Source organism: Peromyscus californicus, unplaced genomic scaffold (genome assembly GCF_007827085.1).
Source record: "Peromyscus californicus insignis strain IS unplaced genomic scaffold, ASM782708v3 Scaffold_4__1_contigs__length_199733344, whole genome shotgun sequence".
NCBI lineage: Eukaryota > Metazoa > Chordata > Mammalia > Rodentia > Cricetidae > Peromyscus > Peromyscus californicus.
This window is the reverse complement of record NW_026294562.1, coordinates 77,051,887-77,074,677: the sequence shown is the minus strand read 5'-3', so window position 1 is coordinate 77,074,677 and position 22,791 is coordinate 77,051,887. Positions and strand designations below refer to the sequence as shown.

At 45.0% G+C, this 22,791-nt stretch overlaps 1 protein-coding gene across 4 annotated transcripts in view; it reads left to right on the top strand.

Moving 5' to 3' along the window:
* Positions 1-11,590: 11,590 nt before the first annotated feature.
* Rabep2 (rabaptin, RAB GTPase binding effector protein 2) overlaps positions 11,591-22,791 on the top strand; it is a 16,302-nt gene continuing 5,101 nt past the window's right edge. The window contains exons 1-7 of one of the 4 annotated variants that reach the window (XM_052711967.1): positions 11,591-11,856; positions 12,258-12,467; positions 18,160-18,317; positions 20,915-21,025; positions 21,115-21,459; positions 21,885-21,980; positions 22,070-22,168. In XM_052711967.1, coding sequence (XP_052567927.1) covers positions 11,796-11,856; positions 12,258-12,467; positions 18,160-18,317; positions 20,915-21,025; positions 21,115-21,459; positions 21,885-21,980; positions 22,070-22,168 — 1,080 coding nt within the window. In that variant the 5' untranslated portion in view covers positions 11,591-11,795. Of the gene's footprint in view, positions 11,857-11,942; positions 12,030-12,257; positions 12,468-18,159; positions 18,318-20,914; positions 21,026-21,114; positions 21,460-21,884; positions 21,981-22,069; positions 22,169-22,791 lie in introns of those variants that run through there. The other 3 variants (XM_052711964.1, XM_052711965.1, XM_052711966.1) reach the window with 3 other exon arrangements.

Genomic DNA, 22,791 nt, shown 5'->3' with positions numbered 1-22,791 from the left:
CTGGATCTTCTAGAAAAGGAGTAAGTCCTATTGACGACTGAACTATCTTTCTAGCCCTATGATTTTCCTTAAAAAAGAAAAAAAAGAAAACTTTATATATACATTATTTTTTTTCTTTTCATGTCAACAAATATATACATATTGTCTTCAGGCCGAGAACTTTTAGGCAATGGGAAAAAATTCCCTCCTCTTCTTCCTTCTTTCTTTCTTCTTTTTCTTTTAAGAAAGGATCTCAGCTCCAATCTTTGTTCATTTCTTATTGCTGGAATTTCATATTCATTTCCTCTTGTTAGATGGCCAAACTGGATGATGGTAGAGATGGTAAGCCGGCATTTACTCAGCCCTGTCCTGTTCAGCCTCGGGAGCAGACGAATTAACAACTGAGCAACTTTACCATCAGCATTTATTTGCTTAGTCCTTTTCACATGAGCCATCTTTAAAAGCATTAAAAACAATATGTATAGGATTTTAAGAGGTAACTTTAGGTAATACTATGGAATATTTTTATAAAATTATAAAAGGAGGATCCTTTTTTATAGATCCCAAGGAACATGTTAATGCAACTTGCCGTTTATTAACAGCGAGAAACAAACAATTACCTGTATTTTATTTAGTGGAAAAATAATTTTTTAGGCTCTTCATCAGTAAGAGATCATTTTTATGAGCTTTTACCTAAGTAACCACATTTTCTAATAACCTAACAACTCATTCTGCTTTATAGATGTAAATGTAGATGTAACTCATTCTGTGTTACATTTTTATAGAATTTAACCAAGAATTTCTAGAAAGCTACTTAAAAAGCAAAGCCAAATTTTCAGTAATAATAAACAGACAATAGCATACCCAATACTATAGTTAAAAACCATGAATTTTGTTCTTTTAGTTCATTTGCTATGAAAACTAAACATTCCTTTAGACATTAGACAAATCAAGAGAAGAGAACATCCTCTATACAAGGAAAAACTAACAACTCTGGAAATTCAAACAGCATTGACTTAGTACCTTATGCCTTGACTGCAATTGTTTTTTACTATAAGTTGGGCTTGATTAAAATTTTTCCTTTCTCCCATGAAGGGACCATTGATAATGAGTTATTCCCACTATCAGGGAAAAATTAAAAAACATTCCCAATGGAGGACTCTTTAATATTGAGTTATTCCCACTCAGAGGGAAAAGCAAGAAATATTTAAGCAAAAAGACAAGAAAATTCTAAGCTCTAGGCTTGCTGTGCTGGCTCAGGCTGCAGCAGGGAGGTCACCTGCTGTCATTCTTCATAATTCCACTGCCACTGCTCTGTGCTGACAGGCTATGTGAGGCCAGAGAGAGAGAGCTCTGAGTTTTGTTGATACTCGATTTCTTTTTTTTTTTTAACAATTTATTTATCTTTATTTTATGTGCATTGGTGTATGCAAGTATGTCTGTGTGAGGGTGTCAGATCTTAGAGTTACAGACAGTTGTTAGCGGCCATGTGGTTGCTGGGAATTGAACCCAGGTCCTCTGGTAGAGCAGTTGGTGCTCTTAACCACTGAGCCATCACTCCAGCCCCGATACTCAATTTCTTATACCAGAAAGAACCTTTTTCCTCCCTCTACTTTTACAGGGAAAAGGCTGGGTTTTTTGTTTGTTTGTTTGTTTTTTGTTTGTTTACAGGGCCTTTTAACTTTTAGGCCTTGATTCAATATTTCCCCCCTTTTTAAATTGGAAAATCCTTTTCTCTTGATTAAGCATTTCTCCCATTTCTATCGGGAAATTTCTTTTTCTTTTCTTTCCTTCCATCTGCTCTGTTATGAAGATTTTTTTTCTTCTCTTCCCTTTTCTCTACTTAGAAAGGGCCTTCTTCTTTTATTTATTGTCTCAGGAGCCATTTTATTTTTATCTTTAAAAATTGTGCAGTTACTGCTTTTTCTTTTAAGAAGCATTTTAGCAACTATACATTTTGTTACTCCTGAGATGGGGAGTTTAAATTCCCCATGACCCTGCCAATCCTGGAGTCCTTTTACCCTGAGAGCAAACTTCTTCCAGTCCTTAAAAGTGTCCTGATCCTCTGCCCTGCAAGCCCCACATTGGGCACCAAAATGTTGTATATCTGGTGTGGGTTTTGAGGGTCCATGGAAAGATGACACAGAGCACTCTAAGGATGATCTCCAGCCTTTCCAGCTGCAGGAGGACCAATATCTCCAGACTGACTCACTGTAGCTTAGCAAAGGGTCCTTTTATTGTTTAACAATCACACCTTTAGCTAGTCAATTCCATATACCAAAACCTCTTATCTAAGTTCCCCAAAGGAACAATGCCAAATGCAAATTCTCAGTAAAGAAGTACCATAGTTTTCTGGGTTGTCCTTCAACCAAGACTACATATGCTTTTAATCCCTAGGAACCTCAGATAAGACTTCAAACAGAAGGTAACAGATGTTAGCATTCAGGCATTTACACTGGCCTGTTCTCAGGGACCAAGCAGGACATGTCAGCAGCAGCAGCCATGATATGACACCATAGCTAATACAGCCGCTAAGTAGAGCGTTGTCCCTATGCACATTTCCTAAGGCTGGCCTCAAACTCCCTAAATAGTTCATGATGACCTTGGAATTTTGATCCTCAGGCCTCGACCTCTCAAGTGCTGGGATTACAGGCATGAGCTACTAAGCTTTGGGATTTAGGGAGTGTTGTTTTTGAGACAGGGTCCTGCTATATAGCCCAGGCTGGATCAGAATTTCCAATTCTCCTGCCTCAGCTTTCCAAGTGAGATCTGACATTCCTATACCACCACATCTGCTGGCAAATTTGCTTTAAAATGAAATTAATGGGTGTTTTTTTGTTTGTTTGTTTGTTTGTTTGTTTGTTTGAGACAGTGACTTACTATGTAGCTCTGGCTAGCCGGGAAGACTCTTAATGTAGACCAGGCTAGACTGGGATTCAGAGAAATCCGCATGCCTCTGCCTCTCAATGATTAGATCAGAGGTGCTATCAGCCATATCTGGCTTTCCTGTGGGTGCGGAGGCTGTGAACTCAGGTCCTCTTGCTCTCACAGCAAGTGCTCTCTCTCACCCCCGATCCATCTCCCCAGCCTCTCACGTTTGCCCTCTCCCCTGGAATGGCTGCCCCATCTCGCACTCCCACCATCTGTACTCCACATCTTCAGCAGCATTTGCTGTCATCACTCTTTCATTCTGAGAGGAGTGTGTCGATAGCTCTCTGGCTTATTTTGCATTTCTGTAGTAGCTAATGATTAAAAAAAAAATAGCTAAGTCCCTTTTCATGAGAATATTTGCCACCTGTGACATCAGTGAACAACAGTCTGCCCTTCAAACATGTTTAAACTAGACCACTCTAAGCCAGATGAGACTTGATTCATGCGTTGGGAAGATCACTGTGGCTACATTTAAAATTAACTAAAGGGGCTAATGTGACAGGGCAAGACAGTGCAGAGGTTCCTCTAACTTGTCTTCTTGCTGAAGCCATTTTAGGTTTAATTAGAATTTGATCTCCTTGATGGGAAGCCCTGTGGAAAGTTAATCAACACTACTTTAGGAACCTAAGACCAAGACGCCTCAGCTAACGTAGCTTCAGTTAAACTGCCTGCTTGTGCAAACCCTCCAGCTAACTGCTTATCTTAGCTTCTATTAAGCCAATTGTGCAAAACCTCTCCCTGCAGTTCAAGAGCACAGTAACAGGATGCAGTTTTTTGCCTTTAAAAGCCCCTTGCTCTGAAAGCTCAGTACTACACTTGGGTCCCTGAGTGTCATCCCAGCCTGCTGGAGTAAAGACTTTCAGTTGGCTATACACTGTGTCTAAGTGGTCCGTCATCTCTGGTGAGCCCCTGTATCACTAAAAGCCCACCAGTAGGCACATGGGGGCAGGGGAGGCGATGAGTTATCTTGCCAGTTCAGGAGAGGTGATGGGTACTACAACTGGGTGTTAGTGCTCAAGAAATGAAGAATGCATCCTGGTATAAGTACATTGGCAAAGGTGAGTGACTGATCTCCCAGTTTAAGTGCCCCAATCCCTAGGCCCTAAGCCCCACAATGCATCCTGTGCTCCCCTCCCTCCCATTTCAGCCCCAGCAGCCAGCCAGCAGGTAAGAGTCCTGCAGGCAGACTGCTACACCAACTCTGCCACCCACTGGACCCTGTAACCTGCAAGACCCATCCTGCCGCCCAAAACTACTGAGCCTACCATCCTTCCCCTGGCCAACCATCCCTCGCAAAATCATCAGCCCCTAGAGGCACATGCACCACCTGCACCAATTGGAAGAAGAGCAGCACGCCATGAACAGCCCTCTCCAGCAGTATCAGCAAATTCTATAGGCACAAACGCCACCCACACCAGTTGAAAGAACAGGCAAGGAAAACCTACACCAGTTGGAAGAACAGAGCCCACAGACACAAGTAAAGCCCACACCAGCCAGAAGAACTGGACAATATGCTAGATCTAGACACCCAAACCCCCACAAACCTCAGCTGAGACAACCCTACTGGACCTGACAAACAGCCAATCACCAGAACCCTTGGTCACTCAGGGCAAAAGACAATAGAGAAACAAAAGACCCACCCAACAAAGACATCACAAGAATCAACACCTGTAACACCTGTACCTATAATTATCCCAAACCCAGATGGGTAACTGACAGTGTACAAATACATTCAACAACACGAAGAACAATATGGCACCTCCAGAACTTAGTGATTTTACAACAGCAAGACCTAAACATCCCAACACAGATGAAGCAGAAGAAAACGACCTTAAAAACAACTTTATGGCCGGGCAGTGGTGGTGCACACCTTTAGTCCCAGCACTCAGGAGGCAGAGCCAGGCAGATCTCTGTGAGTTTGAGACCTACCTGGGCTACAGAGTGAGTTCCAGGAAAGGTTCCAAAGCTACACAGAGAAACCCTGTCTAGAAAAAAAAAAAAAAAAACAACAAAAAACAAAAAAAAACCCACAACTTTATGGAGATGATAGCAGCTGTTAAAGAGGAAATGAAAAATTCCCTTAAAGAAGGGCTGGAGAGATGGCTCAGAGGTTAAGAGCACTGACTGCTCTTCCAGAGGTCCTGAGTTCAATTCCCAGCAACCACATGGTGGCTCACAACCATCTATAATGAGATCTGGTGCCCTCTTCTGGCCTGCAGGCATACATGCAGGCAGAGCACTATATACAATAAATAAATAAATCTTTTTTAAAAAATTCCCTTAAAGAAATGGAGGAAAAGACAAAAAATTGGAAGAAATCAACAAATCCCTTAAAGAAGGCCAAGAAAAAACAATCAAACAGGTGAAGGAAACAGCTCAAGACTTGAAAATTGAAATAGAGACAATAAAGAAAACACAAACCGAGGGAATTATGGAAATGGAAAATCTGAGTAAACGAACAGGAACTACAGATGCAAACATAACCAACAGAATACAAGAGATGGAAGAGAGAATCTCAGGCATTGAAGATACAATAGAGGAGAGAGATTCATCAGTCAAAGAAAATGTTAAATCCAACAAATTCTTAACACAAAACATCCAGGAAATCTGGGACAGCATGAAAAGACCAAACCTAAGAATAATAGGGATAGAAGAAGGAGAAGAATTCCAGCTCAAAGGCACAGAAAATACATTCAACAAAATTATAGAAGAAAACTTTCCCAACCTAAATAAGGACATGCCTATGAAGGTACAAGAATCTTACAGAACACCAAATAGACTGGACCAGAAAAAAAAAGAAAAGTCCCCTCACCACATAATAATCAAATCACCACTAAACATACAGAATAAAGAAAAAGTATTAAGAGCTGCAAATGGAAAGGGCCAAGTAACATATAAAGGCAGAACTATCAGAATAACACCCAACTTCTCAATGGAGACTTTGAAAGCCAGAAGGTCCTGGACAGATGTTTAGCAGACACTAAGAGACTGCGGATGTCAGCCCAGACTGCTATACCCAGCAAAGCTTTCAATCATCATAGATGGAGAAAACAAGATATTCCATGACAAAACCATATTTAAACAATACCTATCCACAAAGCCACCCCCACAGAAAGTACTAGAAGGAAAATTCCAACCAAGGAAGTTAGCTGCACCCATGAAAACACAGGCAATAGATTATCTCACACCTGAAAATCACAAAGAAAGGAAACACACACACTACCACCACCAACAACAAATCCAAAAAAATAACAGGAATAACAATCACTGGTCAATAATATCTCTTAATATCAATGGTCTCAATTTGTCTATAAAAAGACACAGGCTAACAGCATGGATATGAAAACAGGCTCCATCCTTCTGCTGCATACAAAAAACACACCTCAACTTCAAAAACAGATATTATCTTGGAGTAGAGAATTTGGAAAAAATTTTCCAATCAAATGGACCTAAGAAACAAGCTGGTGTAGTTATCCTAATATCTAACAAAATAGACTTCAAAGTAAAATTAATCAAAAGAGATGGAGAAGGACATTTCACATTCATCTCAGGAAAAATCCATTAAGATGAAGTCTCAATTCTGAACATTTGTACCTCAAATACAAGAACACCCACATTTGTAAAAGAAACATTACTGAAGCTTAAATCATACATCAAACCCCACACACTAATAGTGGGAGACTTCAACACCCCATTCTTACCAATGGACAGGTCTTCCAGACAGAAACTTAACGAAGAAATAAGGGAACTAAAAGAAATAAGGGAACTAACAGATGTTATGACTCAAAAGGACTTAGCAGACTTCTATAGAACATTTCACCCAAACAAAAGAATATACCATCTTCTCAGCACCTCACGGAACCTTCTCTAAAACTGACCACATACTCGGTCACAAAACAAATTTCAACAGATGCAAAAAAAAATTGGAATAACCCCCTGTATCTTATCAGATCGATCACCATGGCTTAAAATTAGAATTCAATAACAACAAAAATTGCAGAAAGCCTACAAACTCATGGAAACTGAACAATGCTCAGCTGAATCACTACTGGGTCAAGGAAGAAATAAAGAAATTAAAGACTTCAAAGAATTCAATGAAAATGAACACACAACATACCCAAACTTATGGGACACTATGAAAGCAGTGCTAAGAGGAAAGTTCATAGCACTAAGTGTCCACATAAAGAATTTGGAGAAATTTCACACTAGTGACTTAACAGCACACCTGAAAGCTCTAGAACAAAAAGATGCAAACTCACCCAGGAATAGAAGACAGGAAATAATCTGAGGGCTGAAATCAATAAAATAAAGAGAACAATACAATGAATCAAAGAAACAAAGAGTTGGTTCTTTGAGAAAATCAACAAGATAGACAAACCCTTATCCAAACTAACTAAAAGGCAGAGAGAGAATATCCAAAGATATTAACAAAATCAGAAACAAAAAGGGGGACATAATAACAGACACTGAGGAAATCCAGAGACTCATAAGGTCATACTTCAAAAACCTGTACTCCACAAAATTGGAAAATCTAAAAGAAATGTACAATTTTCTCGATAGGTACCACACACCAAAATTAAATTAAGATCAGATAAACAATTTAAATAGACCTATAACCCCTAAGGATACAGAAGCAGTCATTAAAAGTCTCCTGACCAAAAAAAGCCCAGGGCCAGACAGTTTCAGTGCAGAATTCTACCAGAATTTCAAAGAAGAGCTAATACCAATACTCCTCATATTGTTCCACACAATAGAAACAGAAGGAATATTGCCAAACTCCTTTTATGAGGTTACAGTTGATGCAAAAAAAAAATGATCTACCATAATCAAGTAGGCTTCATCTCAGAGATGCAGGGGTGGTTCAATATATGAAAATCTGTCAATGTAACCCACCATATAAACAAACTGAAAAAAAAAAACACACGATCATCTCATTAGATGCTGAAAAAGCCTTTAACAAAATCCAACACCTCCTCATGATAAAGGTCTTGGAGATATCAGGAATACAAGGAACATACCTAAACATAATAAAAGTAATATACAGCAAGCTGACAGCCAACATCAAATTAAATGGAGAGAAACTCAAAGCGATTCCACTAAAATCAGGAACAAGGCAAGGCTGTCCACTCTCTCCATATCTATTCAATACAGTACTCAAAGTTCTAGCTAGAGCAATAAGACAACAAAGGGAGATCAAAGGGATAGAAATTGGAAAGGAAGAAGTCAAACTTGGACTATTTGCAGATGATATGATAGTATACATAAGTGACCCCAAAAATTCTACCAGGGAACTCCTACAGCTGATAAACACCTTCAGTGATGTGGTGGGATACAAGATTAACTAAAACAAAAAATCAGAAACCCTCCTATATACAAAAGATAAACGGGCTGAGAAAGAAATCAGAGAAACAACACTCTTTACAATAGCCACAAATAATATAAAATGTCTTGGGGTAACTCTAACCAAACAAGTGAACGACTGTATGAGAAGAACTTTAAGTCTTTGAAGAAAGAAATTGAAGAAGATATCAGAAAATGGAAATATCTCCCATGTTCTAGAATAGGTAGGATTAACATAGTAAAAATGGCAATCTTACCAAAAGCAATCTACAGATTCAATGCAATCCCCATCAAAATCCCAATGCAATTCTTCACAGACTTGGAAAGAACAATACTCAACTTCATATGGGGGGGGGGACGGATAGCTAAAACAATCCTGTACAATAAAGGAAATTCCGGAGGCATCACCACCCCAACTTCAAGCTCTACTATAGAGCTACAGTAATAAAAAACAGCTTGGTGTTGGCATAAAAACAGACACATTGATCAATGGAATTGAATCGAAGACCCTGACATAAATCTACACACCCATGAACACCTGATTTTTCACAAAGAAGCCAAAATCATACAATGGAAAAAAGAAAGCATCTTCAACAAATGGATGAACATACCTGGATGTCGACATGTAGAAGAATACAAATAGATCCATCTATTGCCCTGCACAAAACTCAAGTCCAAGTGGATCAAAGACCTCAACATAAATCCAGTCACACTGAAATTGATAGAAGAGAAAGTGGGAAGTATCCTTGAATGCATTGGCACAGGAGACTACTTCCTGAATATAATACCAGTAGCACAGACACTGAGAGTGACAATTAATAAATGGGACCTCAGGGCTAGAGAGAAGGCTCAGAGGTTAAGAGCACTGGCTGCTCTTCCAGCGGTCCTGAGTTCAATTCCCAGCAACCACACAGTGGCTCACAAGTATCCATAATGAAATCTGGTGCCCTCTTCTGGCCTCCAGGCATACATGCAGGCAGAATACTGTATACATAATAAATAAATAAATCTTTAAAAAATAATAATAATAAATTAAGTGGGACCTCCTGAAACCGAAAAGCTTCTGTAAGGCAAAGGACGCTGTCAATAAGACAAAACGGCAGCCTACAGAATGGGAAAAGATCTTCACCAACTCCACATCTGACAAAGGGCTGATCTCCAAAATATATGAAGAACTCAAGAAACTAGACATCAAAATACCAAATAATCCAATTTAAAAATGGGGTACAGATCTAAACAGAGAATTCTCAACAGAAGAATCTCAAATGATTAAAAGGCACTTAAGGAATTACTCAACATCTTTAGTCATCAGGGAAATGCAAAATAAAATGACTCTGAGATACCATCTTACACCTGTCAGAATGACTAAGATCAAAAACACTGATGACAGTTTATGTTGGAGAGGATGTGGAGTAAGAACACTCCTCCACTGCTGGTGGGAGTGTAAACTTGTACAGCCACTCTGGATGTATGGCAGTTTCTCGGAAAACTAGGAATCAATCTACCTCAAGACCCATCAATACCACTATTGGGCATATACCCAAAGGATGCTCAATCATACCACAAGGACACTTGCTCAACTATGTTCATAGCAACATTATTCATAATAGCCAGAACCTGGAAACAACCTAGACACCCTTCAACAGAAGAATGGATGAAGAAAATGTGGTAAATCACAATGGAGTATCACTCGGTGGTTTAAGAAAAAATGGCATAATGAAATCTGCAAGCAAATGGATGGAATTAGAATAAATCATCTTGAGTGAGGTAATCCAGACCCAGAAAGACAAACATGGTATGCACTCAATCATAAGTGGGTAGTAGATGTAAAGCAAAGCATAACCAGGCTACAATCCACAGCCCTAGAGAAACTAGGTAACAAGGAGGACTCTAAGACGGACGCATGGATCAGCCTGGGAAAGGGAAATAGATGAGATCTCCTGGGTAAACTGAGGCGGGGATAGGGGATAGGGGGAAAAGGATCATGAGGGATCAGGATGGTCGAGTTGGGGAAGGGATAGAGAGGGAGAGCAACTTAAGAGACATCTTGATAGAGGAGGCCATTAGGGGGTTAGGGAGAAACCTGGTGCCAGGGAAAATTCCAGGAATCCACAAGGATGACCTCAGCTAAGACTCCTAGTAATAGCAGAGAGGGTGCCTTCTGTAATCAGATTGGTGACTACCCTAATTGTCATCATAGAACCTTCATCCAGTAAGTGATGGAAGCAGATACAGAGATCCACCGCCAAGCACTGGGCCGAGCTCCAGGAGTCTGTTGAAGAGAGAAAGGAAGGATTGTAGGAGTCAGGGGTGTCAAGATGGGGAACCCCTGAGACAGCTGATCAGAGCTCATGGAAGTTCAGGGACTCTAGGGAGCCTGCATGGGACCAACTTAAGCCCTCTGCATGTGGAAGACAGTTGTGTAGCTTGGTCTGTTTGTGGCCCCTAGCAGTGGGGACCAGGATCCGTTCTTGGCATATGAACTGGCTTTTTGGAACCTATTCCCTATGGTGGGATGCCTGGCACAGTCTTGATGCTGAGGAGCGGGGAGGCGCTTAGTCCTGCCTCAACTTGATATGCTATGCCGTTATTGACTCCCATGGGAGGCCTTATCCTTTCTGAGTGAATGGGGGAGGGGGGTTAGAAAGGAGGTGGGGGGTAAGGAACAGGAGGACAGAAGGGAGGGGAAACTGGTCGGTAAGTAAAAATAAAATTTAAAAACTTAGTAATAAAAACAATATTACAGATGTTTAGAAAGAAAAAAAAAAGTACACTGGCGTTAGTTTACAGGACTTCCAAGGAGGTCACAAAGAATCAAGGACTTCCCAAGTTCAAGCAAGCGTCCTTTAAAGAAAACCGGTTTGGAGGCAGGGGAATCCAGTCTCTGTACTTGTTTGAATTGCTGTGACCCTCCAAAGCGAGAGGTCGTACATAATGAGAGATTGACCTAGACCCAGGCTGAAGAGGAAAGATTTACAGCTCTGGGAGTGGAGAAGGGGATTTGCAGGAAGCCGTATGGAAATGGGGGTGGAGACACGCAGGTCTCGCACCTCTCCACGGACTGCGCCAGGCTTCAGAACGCCGACCCAGCCCTGGCCGGCGGAGCGGAGGTGCTGGGAGGGCTGGGCAGCGCTACGCTGTAACGCGAGCCGGGCTGCGGCGGAAGGGCGGCCGAGCGGAGGGAAGGGGGAGGCCGCGTCCTCCAGGGCTAAGGCCCGGCGTCCCAGGACGTAGGCTCGAGTGGAGTCTTAGGAGACACCAGGGAAGACTGCCGCAGATCCGGAGCCGTCGGGTCTTCCCGGAGGCGAGGGAGCAGGGGGGGGGGGGGGGGACGACACGGGCGCGCGGCCCGAGAGAGGCGGCGCCCAAACCCCGCAGCCACTCGAACGCCTTCGGCGTCTCTCGGCACGACGCCCACCTCCACCTCCGCGGCCCCTTGGACCCGATCCGGAAACAGCCGAGCGGATCCGGAAACAACCGAGCGGACCCGGAAGCGGGAGTGCCATCACCAGAGAGTGCGGGAATCCGCCGTTTGGGCTGAGACGATGGCAGCAGCTGCGCCGGCAGCCCTAGGTGAGGACCGGCGGCGCGGGCGGCCAGGGGTCGGTGCGTGAGGGCGCCGCCATGCACGTGGGTAGCAGGAGGCTGGGGGCGGGGCCGAATGCGGCGGCTGGCGGCCGCCGGCCAGGCGGAGGCTTGGGAAGGGGGCGGTGCACAGCACCCGCCAGGGTGGGCGGGGTCCTGGCTATTGGCCTGGGCGTGGCCTGAGGGTTGAACAGGTAAGAGGTGGGGAGGAGCAGGAAAGGGGGCGGGGCCGCTGGGAGGAATTGGACAGTCGAGCTCATAAGTACACTACTAGAGGCGGGAAGGGGCCGGGCCAGTGGGTTGAGTGGGTTGAGGCGAGTGCAGATGAAGTCTGGGACCGGGTTACCGGATTGCTGGGTGGCCTGAAGTGTGAAGAGACCTGCGAACCGTGGGAAGAAAGGTTGGTCCCTGTCCCCCCACAGCGCTGCATCCCCAGCCCCAAGATGGGCAAAAGGACGCGTCCGAGTCAAGTGAGCTCGGACGGCTTCGTGCCGAACTGGCCAGTGCACTGGCAGAAATGGAAACCATGAAGGCTGTAGCGGAGGTGAGCGAGAGCACCAAGGCGGAGGCCGTGGCCGCAGTGCAGAGGCAGTGCCAAGAGGAGGTGGCTTCCCTGCAGGCCATCCTGAAAGGTGAGGAACCCATCCCCAATACACCCACCTTCCAGACCGTCAACCTCTGTCCCTCTAACAGAGAATACAGAACGGGAAAGGCTTCGAGTGAGCTTCATGTAGCTCAGCAGAGAGAAGTCTGTGTCCCAGTTTGAGGAGAAACACAAGTGTTGTCACATCAGCTCTTGTCAGCCACAGCTAGGTGTAGCACTCACCTTTACCCATTCCCTCACGGTTGTCGTTTCTCATCCTTGAGGATGTCAAATCAGCCCTGAATATGAGCCAGAAACTTGTCATTTCCCTCAGGGCCTCAGGGCTCTAGACTCAGCCTGTTCTCTCTGAGTTTAGTCCTGTGGTTTCCTTCCAAAGCACCCGCTCAGCACCCTACACAAATACATGCATCTCCTTCCTTTTCTTCCTCTGCCTCATGGCCTCTGTGGATTGATAGACACCAGCTTTCTTGGTCCCAGGGTTCCTCACCTTTTCCTATTCTCCACTCTTCTCTGGGGTGAGGCCAGAGTCCCTTCAAGGACGGCAGACCTGCCCTTACTCTGTGTCCTGCAGTAGTATTACTATGGCCAGTTCTATTGAACTACTGCCCCATCCTCTTACAGATCTCCCTCTGTGGTCTGCCCTTGACCTTGGCTTCCAGAGTAAACTGCCAAAAATTCTCATCTCACCCTACCAGGCATGGCAGTTTATCTGTAATCCCAGCTCTGGAGGTTGCAGATTGACCATATCCCTAGAAGCTTGCTGGCCAGCCAGAATAGCCAAGATGGAGAGCTCCAAAGTCAGTGGGAGACCCTATCTCAAAAAATAAGATAGAGAGCAACTAAAGAAAACACCCGATTTTGACCTCTGGCTTGTGTGAGTGTGCACACTGTAAATGTTCCAGCTGGGATGAAAAGGTATCCTGGCAGTCAGGAGCCAAGGAATACCACAAAGTCATTGTAAGCATAGCTGCTTACAGCTCTGCTCCAGGTAAAGGGTTCCCAGATGCAAGTGTAACAACTCTGCTCCAGCAGGGGAGGGTTTTCCCCAGCAAAAGTTGTTACAGCTCTGCTTGCTAAGGGAAAATTTCCCCAGCGAAAGTGTTACAGCTCTGCTCTGCTCCTACGGAAGTTGTTATTAACTCGGCTCAGGTGCCCCAATGCAACAACTCTGCTCCACTAGAGGAAAGTAGCCCTAGCAAAAGTGTTACAGTTCCGCTCTGCTCTACTTCTGCAAAAATTGTTACAGCTCTGCTCCCCAAGGGAAAGTTTCCCCAGCCAAAGTGTTACAGTTCTGCTCCCATGAAAATTGTTACAGCTGGGCTTTGCTCCAGCAAAAATGTCACATTGCATAACAAACCTCACTCTAAAGATTTATTGGGAAGGAAGAATCCAGGAGGGTGGCTGCCTCCTGTAAGAACAGTAGCAAACTGAAGAGGGCCACAGACCTTATATAGGATTGGGGGGGGGGGGGGGTTTCCTTGGGATTAGTGGATTTTGTTTGTTTGTTTTTTTGTTTTGTTTTTGTTTTTGTTTTTCAAGACAGGGTTTCTCTGTGTAGTTTTGCGCCTTTCCTGGAACTCGCTTTGTAGACCAGGCTGGCCTCAAACTCACAGAGATCCACCTGCCTCTGCCTCCCGAGTGCTGGGATTAAAGGTGTTTGCCACTACCACCCAGCGGGATTAGTGGATTTTTGTGGCCTGATTCCGGGACAAGCTCAGGGATTGGTGGGATTTCAGTCCCTGGTCCTGGGGTCAAGTCAGAGTCAGGGTGTTTTTTTTCCCTTGACTCCTTTTTATCCTACACACACACCAAAGAAAAAGTTATATCCTAAGTTATAACCATGGCTTCTCTTTATTGAGCACTTACTACATGCCAGACACAGAGCTAAATGCTCTATAAAGTAATCTTTTTAGTTTCTTTTACTTTTATTAGTTAACTTTTTGAGACAAGGTCCAGGCTGGTTTCAAACTGTATGTAAACTTCTTCATCTTTTTTTTTTTTAATTTAAAATTAGGGGTGTGTGTGTGTGTGTGTGTGTGTGTGTGTGTGATCCATGCTGGGCTACACATGTTGGCTCAGAGGACAACTTTATGGATTCAGTTCTCTCCTTCCACCTTTGTGTGGGTTCCAGATACTGAACTCGGGTCATCAGCCTTTCATGACAAGCGCCTTTAACCACTGAATCATCACGATGGCCTTCAGCCTGTGATCTCCCTTCTCCATGTGCTGGGATTAAGGCCTGTACTACCACTCCTGGTTTTATGCAGTACTGGGAATCTGACCCAGGACTTGGTGTGTGCTGGGGAAGCACTCCACCCCCTGAGCCAGATCCCCAGCCCTATTTTTTTTTTCCTGGCAGGATCTTACACTGTAACCCAAGCTAGCCAGGAATTCATTTTATAGTCCAGCGTAGCCTTGAACTCAAGGTAACCCTCCTGCTTCAGCCTCCTAGGTACTAGAGTTCTGGGTAGGAGCTACCATCCTTGGCTGTGTTTAATCTTCTTAACAAACTCTTGGAAGCAGGAGTTAATATCTGACTGTTTTACAGAAAAAGCACAGAAACACAGACAGGTTCACTTGCTTGGAGTGATAGAGCCACATAGCAGCAGATGTGAACCCAGGCAGTCTGGCAACTTCTGTATCTAATGCTAGTTCATATTAAGATAATGCCCTAGAGCCAGTGAGGTAGCTCTGTGGGTAAAGCTTGATGACTTGAGTACAATCCCCGCAACCCACAAGGGGGAAGGAGAAAGCCAGCTCCTCAGGGTGTGCTCTGACCTCTACCCCTTACAGCACAAACCAGAGAACCTGCCTGAACATGGTAGAAGGCCATAAATAAATTCAAAATAAATAAAGGAGCCAGGCATGGTGGTACATGTCTTGAGTCCCAGTACTTGGGAAGCAGAGGCAGGGAGATATCTTTGAGTTCCAGGCTAACCTGGTCTATATAGTGAATTCCAGAGCTACACAGTCAGACACTATTTCAAGAAAATAAACATTGACTAGGCATGGTAACACACACCTATAATCCTAGCAGTTTGGAAGCAGAGTCTGAAGGATCTCTGCTTTGAAAAAAAAAAGAAAGAAAGAAAGAAAACAAAACAAAACAAAATAAATGAGTAAGTAACTGAGAAAAAACAAAATGTTAATGTCTACTTAACACCACCTCCAGATGCCGAAAATCTATAGCTTATTTTCAGACCTCTTAGTTTGGCTTTCAAAGCCTTGAGAGCTAGCCACGTGGTTTCACTTTTGCACCCTTCCTACATCCTTTGTGCACCCTTATGTTTGGGCTCTTCTGGTGTGCCAGCATGTCGAGACACAACAGCCCATGCTGACCCTGTTGCTCTGTCTTCCATCCCTTATCTCTAGCCAGCACCCCTTCCTGGCCAGGCTCGCAGGACACCATTCCTTCTTCTGGGATCCATCGTTTGGAGAGTGGGCCTCCTCACCCCACATCCTTGCTATTGTCATGGTTATCTTCACTGAGCTGTGAGCGCCGGGTGGTGGGCCTGTGTGATTAATTGCTGTATCTACACAGCCTAAAGTAAATATTCATCACTATTATCAAATATTGATTGTTCGAGACATGTTAATAGGAATATATATAAGGTCTTCAGCATTGGTTATGCAAATAACTGGGCAATCTGTGTTTTTGCAGATCAGATTTTTCCTTTTTTCTGTATGCATTTGTACAAGTTTGTATGTATGTACTTGTATACAGTTGTGCATACATGTGCACACTTCCATGTGAAAGCCAGAGGTCAGTATAGGTGTCTCCTCAGTTGTTCTCCACCTTATCTTTACTTATTTACTTGTTGGTTTATTATTTTTGAGGCAGGGTCTCTTACTGAATCTGGAGCTCACCATTCAGCTAGGCTGACCTGCCAGGGAGCCCAATTCTGCCTCCTCACCACTGGGGTCACAGGCACGTGCTGTTGTGCATCTTTGTTTTTTTAGCCTTTATTTATATTTTATGTGTATGGGTGTTCAGCCTGAATGTATGTCTGCACTGCTGCGCACAGGGCCTTCAGAGGCCATAAAAGGGTGTTGAATCCTTTGGAACTGAGTTACAGATGGTTGTGAGCAGCATGTGGGTGCTGGGAATTGAACCTGGAGTTCCCTAGAAGAGCAGCCACTGAGCTCTGGTTTTTTGTTTGTTTGTTTTTTGTTTTTTAAATGTGGATACCTGGGATTTGAACTTAGGACTTCATACTTACATGCTAAGTACTGTACCAACTGAGCCATCTTCAGCCCTACATTTGTGATATTTTTAGCTTAGTTTAGTTTTATTTGTTTGACACTAGGTCTCAATATGTATCTTAAGCTAGCCTCAATCTTACAATCCTCCTGCCTCAACCTCCCAAACACCAAGATTCCTGCCCTACCATAAAGGTTTGTTGTTGTTGTTTTATTTCTGTTTTGTTTTGTTTTTGAGACAGAATCTTTCTGCATAGCCCTAGCTGTCTTGGAACTCACTGTGTAGACCGTGCTGGCCTTCAACTCACAGAGATCCACCTGCCTCTGCCTTATGAATGATAGGATTAAAGGGTGTACCACCATGCCCAGCCTTTGGCTACCATAATTGATTCTTCAGTGGTACAGTTTACCACTGCATAAGTCACAGAGAAAGTGACAATTTCCATAATAAGAATTCCAGCTTGCTGAGTGGTGGCACACAACTTTAATCACAGTAATCGGGAGGCAGAGGCAGGCAGATCTCTGTGAGTTCAAGGTCTACAGAGTGAATTCTAGGACAGCCATAGCTACACAGAGAAACCCTGTCTAAATAAATAAATAAATAGATAAGTAAATAAATAGAAATTCTAGCCCATACTGCAGTCAGAATCTGCAGTTCCTGTCACAGGGTACATAAACAGGACCTTGAACTGTGTTTGACTTGTCTTAGGGTCCAGGTCCTGTTTTAGCCACAAAATCAAGATAATATCACACTGTGCTTGAGAGGGAAGGTACACCCATCAGCCAGCTGTTGGCTATTTGGAAATTGTCGGTCACCATTCTGCCCAACTTGGCTATCTCAGAAGGCATCATTTAGCCAGCTCTCCCATTCACTCCATCCTGCAGGCTGTGTCTCGTGTCTCATGACATTCAGTCTGTCCTTGGCTTTCACTATGTCTAAGCAAAATGCGATGATCTGTTTCTTTGTGAGATTACCTCCTGGCAAAATGGAGGATTCACACTTGAGTGAATTTATGCATTATGAATGATGTGAAAGGAATACTTTCAGTTTTCTTTTCTGCATGTGCCCAAACAGTCTCCTATTAAATGACTTTTCAACTTGGGTTTTGGGGGATTTGGGTTTGTTGTGTTTGCTGTGCTGGGATGGGAGTGGGTTCTGTTTTTGTTCTTAGTCCTTATGATATCTTACTTCCTTTGTTTTTACTAATAACAAGGCCTCATACTTGCCTGATTTTAGTAAAAATACCTTGGGGCCAGTTCTCAGTTGGAATGTATCTGAGCAGCATACTGTGCAGTTGGCCCTTATGTATGTCAGATGATTGACACCTTCCATAGATCGTCTCACTTCATCCTGAAACCCCCCGGGGTCAAACACACTCCCTCTTGCTCCTGAGGACACTAGTACACAGAGGTGCCAAGGTCCTGCCCAGGTCCATTTCTGCCCAGCTCACCGTGGTAACTGCTACAGTTGACCACCTTGGAGAGAGCAGACACCAAGCACCCACCCTTCCCTCCCACAGACTCCATCAGCAGCTACGAGACCCAGATAGCAGCCCTGAAACAGGAGCGGCAGCAGCAGCAGCAGGACTCTGAGGAGAAGGATCGAGAGCTGGGTCACCTCAAAAAGCTGCTGGCCCGGGCCCACCCCCTGGACTCCTTGGAGAAGCAAATGGAAAAGGTTGGGGTGGGATGGACTGCCTATCCCTGGGGTTTGGAACAATAGTGATTGTTGGTGTCTCATAGCCTGTCACTGGACACAGTAATGACTCCAGGTAGACACTGAGCCTCTCCATTGTTGAGTGCTTGGCAGGATCCTTGCTAGAAGTGACCAAGTTTATTTACCTCTATAAACAAGGTCAGTCACGTGGAGGAAGGAAACTAACCCTTTCTGTGCTGGACACTGCTGAGTGCTCAACAGTGTGAACTGTCCTTGTACTCGGTCCCTATGGTATAATGCCTCCTTTATTGTTTCTGTCATTAATAACAATAGGAAACTGGGTGTGGCGACAGGTACTGATAGTCCCAGCTCTTTGGGAGGCTGAGGCAGAAGAATGGCTTGAGCCCAGGGCTTCAAGACAGCTTGGATAACATAGTAAGAACCAGGATCTTGCTGTGTAGCCCAGGCTGGCCTTGAACTTGCCAAAGGCCTCCTGCTTCAGCTCCTGAGTGCTGAGATTTATAGGCATGCACACCCATAGCCAGTTAGAAACCTGAAAAAGAGGTGTATGTGTGTGTGTGTACAAGTGTATACACACACATACATACATATATATATATATATATATATATATATATTTGTGCATGATAGGCAAGAACTCTCTCTATTTTTAATACCTGCACGTGGTGGTACATACCTATAATCCAGCCCCGGGGAAGCTGGGCAGAAGAATTAGGAGTTTGAGGCCAGCCTCGGGGTACGTAGTAACCCTTCCACCAAAGAGACAATGGAAACAATTAAATTCCAGGACGTGTATATTTCCATATGCTTCCTCTTATGAGCAGTATGCATTCTTACCTTACTTGATCTTTGCAGAAGCTCTGTGAGGCTAGTAATTAGATCTCAAGGAAACAAGAGCTAGAGTCCATTTCCCACTCGTGAAAACAAAGGTCAAACAGGAGCTCAGGGCCGGAGCTGTGGTCAGTCGCTGGAGTGCCTGCCTAGCGTGTGTGAAGCCCTGGGTTCAGTCTCGGGCCTGCATAACACCGGGCACGGTGGCACATGTCTGTGCTGGCACTGTGGAAGGATCAGAAGCTCAGGGTCAAAGCCAGCTGGGATGTGGGGCCCAGGAAAGGAAGTCTTTGACCTGCAGCCTCCACTAGAAATTGCTGTTCGCTTCCAGGCCTTCTGAGGACAGGGTGTGGCTCAGTGGCAGCCCCTGGAAGAGCAGAAGGAGCTTCAAGTCTGTCAGGCAGGTTCTGATGCTTTATTCAGCTGTGCCGTGTATTTTGCTGTACATAGAGCATGCATTCCAGGTCTTCAGACACCTTCAGACACCCTGTCTGTGACATGTACAGTTAAATTAGTTTGTCTAAGGAGACTTTGAGGGATTCAAGTGGTCAAAATAGCTGAGAGAGATGGTAACAGATGAAGCATGACTGGAGCACGTTGCCTGGAGCACGCGGCAGGGGGCAGGACTGTTTGTTTGTTTGTTTTGTGGTTTTTTGAGACAGGGTTTCACTGTGTAGTCCTGGCTGTCCTGAAACTCACTACGTAGACCAGGCTGGCCTGGAACTCAGAGATCCACCTGCCTCTGCCTCCCAAGTACTGGGATTAAAGGTGTGTGCCACGACCGCCCAGCAGGACTGTTTTTACTGACCCCATGCAGGATCCCAAGCTTAAAAGGAGATAGTGAAGAAATGATCAGCCTTCTGGTTGGGATGGCAGGATGGGAAGACATGTCAGTTAAGATGAGGTTGGCTGCATGCAATCAGAGATACAAATCAGCAGTAGTTTAAATAAGATAGTTTTGTTTGTTTGCTTGTTTTATTTTTTTCTTTAAAGTCCATACTGATAGAACAGTCATTAGAAACCCAGACTTCTGGGACTGGAGAGAGGACTCGGCAGTTAAGAAAGTACTTGCTACTCTTCCAGAGGATCCAGGTTCAGTTCCCTGAACCTACTTGATGGCTCACAACTGTCTGTAACTCTAGTTCCAGAGGACCAGACGCCCTCTTCTGGTTTCTGAATGTACCAGATGATGCACACGATGTATGTACATATGCCAGCAAAACATGCATACACATAAGATAAAATACTTAATTTTTTTTTAAAAAAGAAAAGAAACCTAGGCTACTGTATTGCTGTTTGACTATAGCTAGTAGATGGCCTCACGGTCCAAGATGATTGCTTGAATGCCAGGCATCATATCCACATTCAGTCAGCAGGAGTTATAAAGAAAGGCACAGCTTCCTTTAAGGAATTGGCCTGTAAATTCACATATTACATATGTGCTTACATCTCATTAGCTAGAACTACGTTGTGTGATCACCTTTACTTCCAGAGAAGCTGAGAGCTGTAGATGGTAATAGAGAACTGAGAGCACGTGCCCAGTTAAAAACCAGAGGAGGTCCTATGGTATAAAATGTGCATGTCGGGACGAAGAATGAGTGGACAAGAGGAAGCTAGTCACGGCCTTGGGCCTCTTTCCCTGGAAGCACTTAGAGCATGTGTTCTGGAATCTTATGGGTGGGCATAACCTTCAGGAGGATTAGAACAGTTGGTGGCCATCATTCAGGAGGGAGGGGCTGTCACTGCCCAACGCCCCATCCCTCCAGGCTCATGAAGACTCAGAGAAGCTCCGGGAAATTGTGTTACCCATGGAGCAGGAGATCGCGGAGCTGAAACTGAAGCTGCTGAGGGCGGAAGAGCTGATCCAGGAGATCCAAGTGAGGGGAAGGGGGACACCCGGGGTGCTGAGGGAAGGAGGGGTGCCAGAACGCTGGCTGCCAGCCGCTTCCCTCCCACTTTTCCCTAGAGACGACCAAAGCAGCCTGCCTCCCTGCACGGCTCCACGGAGCTGCTTCCACTGTCAAGGAACCCCTCGCCTCCACTGGAACCCTCGGAGGAGCCAGGTGGAGACGCAGGCTCAGCGGCAGAGGCCTTTGCCCACAACTGTGACGACAGTGCCTCCATCTCTTCCTTCTCCCTCGGTGGGGCGGCCAGTGGTACCTCCCTACGAGGCACCCAGGGCCTAAGCCCTGAGCAGGAAGAGACGGCTTCTCTGGTGTCCACTGGCACTCTGGTCCCTGAGGGCATCTACCTACCCCCTCCTGGGTACCAACTTGTTCCAGATAGCCAGTGGGAGCAGCTGCAGGTAGAGGTGAGTGGATCCCTTGCTTGGTATGTATGATGTCTGCACTAAAGCTCCATTGGGGAGGCCAGTGTGGGGAGAAAGGTCCCCTCCCGGCAAAGGAAGTTGGGCAGAGCATGGGTAGGGATGCTGTAGAAGATAATGTTATGGTGAGAAATGCCCAGAACAAAACTGAAAAGGGGTGGGGTATGGCTCGGTGGTAGAGCACTTCCTAGCCTGTGCAAGACTCTGGATTCAGTCCACAGCACTGGGGGAAAAAAGAAGAAGAAATTTTAAGTAGCCCAGAAGATGGCAGCAGAGATGGCAGGAAGTGAAACGTGTCTCTCCACTTTGGAGGCTCCGTGGGACCTCCTGAGGGATGATGGGGAAGGGAAGAATAGGCATAATCCCCTCCAGCAGAGCTGAAAGACAAGTCTGGGGTCTCCGTCTGGCAGGGACGGCAGCTGCAGAAGGACCTGGAAAGTGTCAGCCGTGAACGAGATGAGCTGCAAGAGGGGCTGAGGCGGAGCAATGAGGACTGTGCCAAGCAAGTAAGTTCAGCCTCTTTTCCTGGGGCCACCCGAGGCTCCTCCCACCCCCACCCCCACATCTCTCTTATTTTACCTTCCTTCCTCCTTAGATGCAGGTGCTCCTGGCCCAGGTCCAGAACTCAGAACAACTGCTTCGGACTCTGCAAGAGACCGTGAGCCAGGCCCAAGAACGTGTGCAGCTGCAGATGGTGAGTGCCTCGTCTGGGGTAAGAGGTCAAGAGCACTTGGGGCCCTGGAGGGCATGGAAAGCCAAGTATCAGCCCTGCCCCCCACCCAGCTGCTCTCACTAGGTGAGTGAAAGCCTTGGGGGTGGCCTGACTGTGGCCAGAACTATGTAATCTTGAACTAAGCCCACAACCTTAGAATGTACTCCTTACCCATCTGTAAACTGAGCTAATGCGATCCAGTCTGTAGAATTAGGACTGAAAGCAAATCACACACCGACCAGTTCCACCCAAAAGTGTGCGAGATCTGTGTGGTCAGACATCCTGCTTTTAAAGAGAAGCCAGAGATCTGGAAATGTGTATATTGCCTCCAAGTTTTAAAGTTGACAATTACATGGGGCTGGAGAGATGGCTCAGAGGTTAAGAGCACTGGCTGCTCTTCCATTGGTCCTGAGTTCAAGTCCCAGCAATGGTGACTCACAACCATCTGTAGTGGGATCTGATGCCCTCTTCTGGTATAAAGGCATACATGCAGATTGAACACTCACACATAAAGATAGATAGATAGGTAGGTAGGTAGGTAGGTAGGTAGGTAGGTAGATAGATAGATAGATAGATAGATAGATAGATAGATAGATAGATAGATA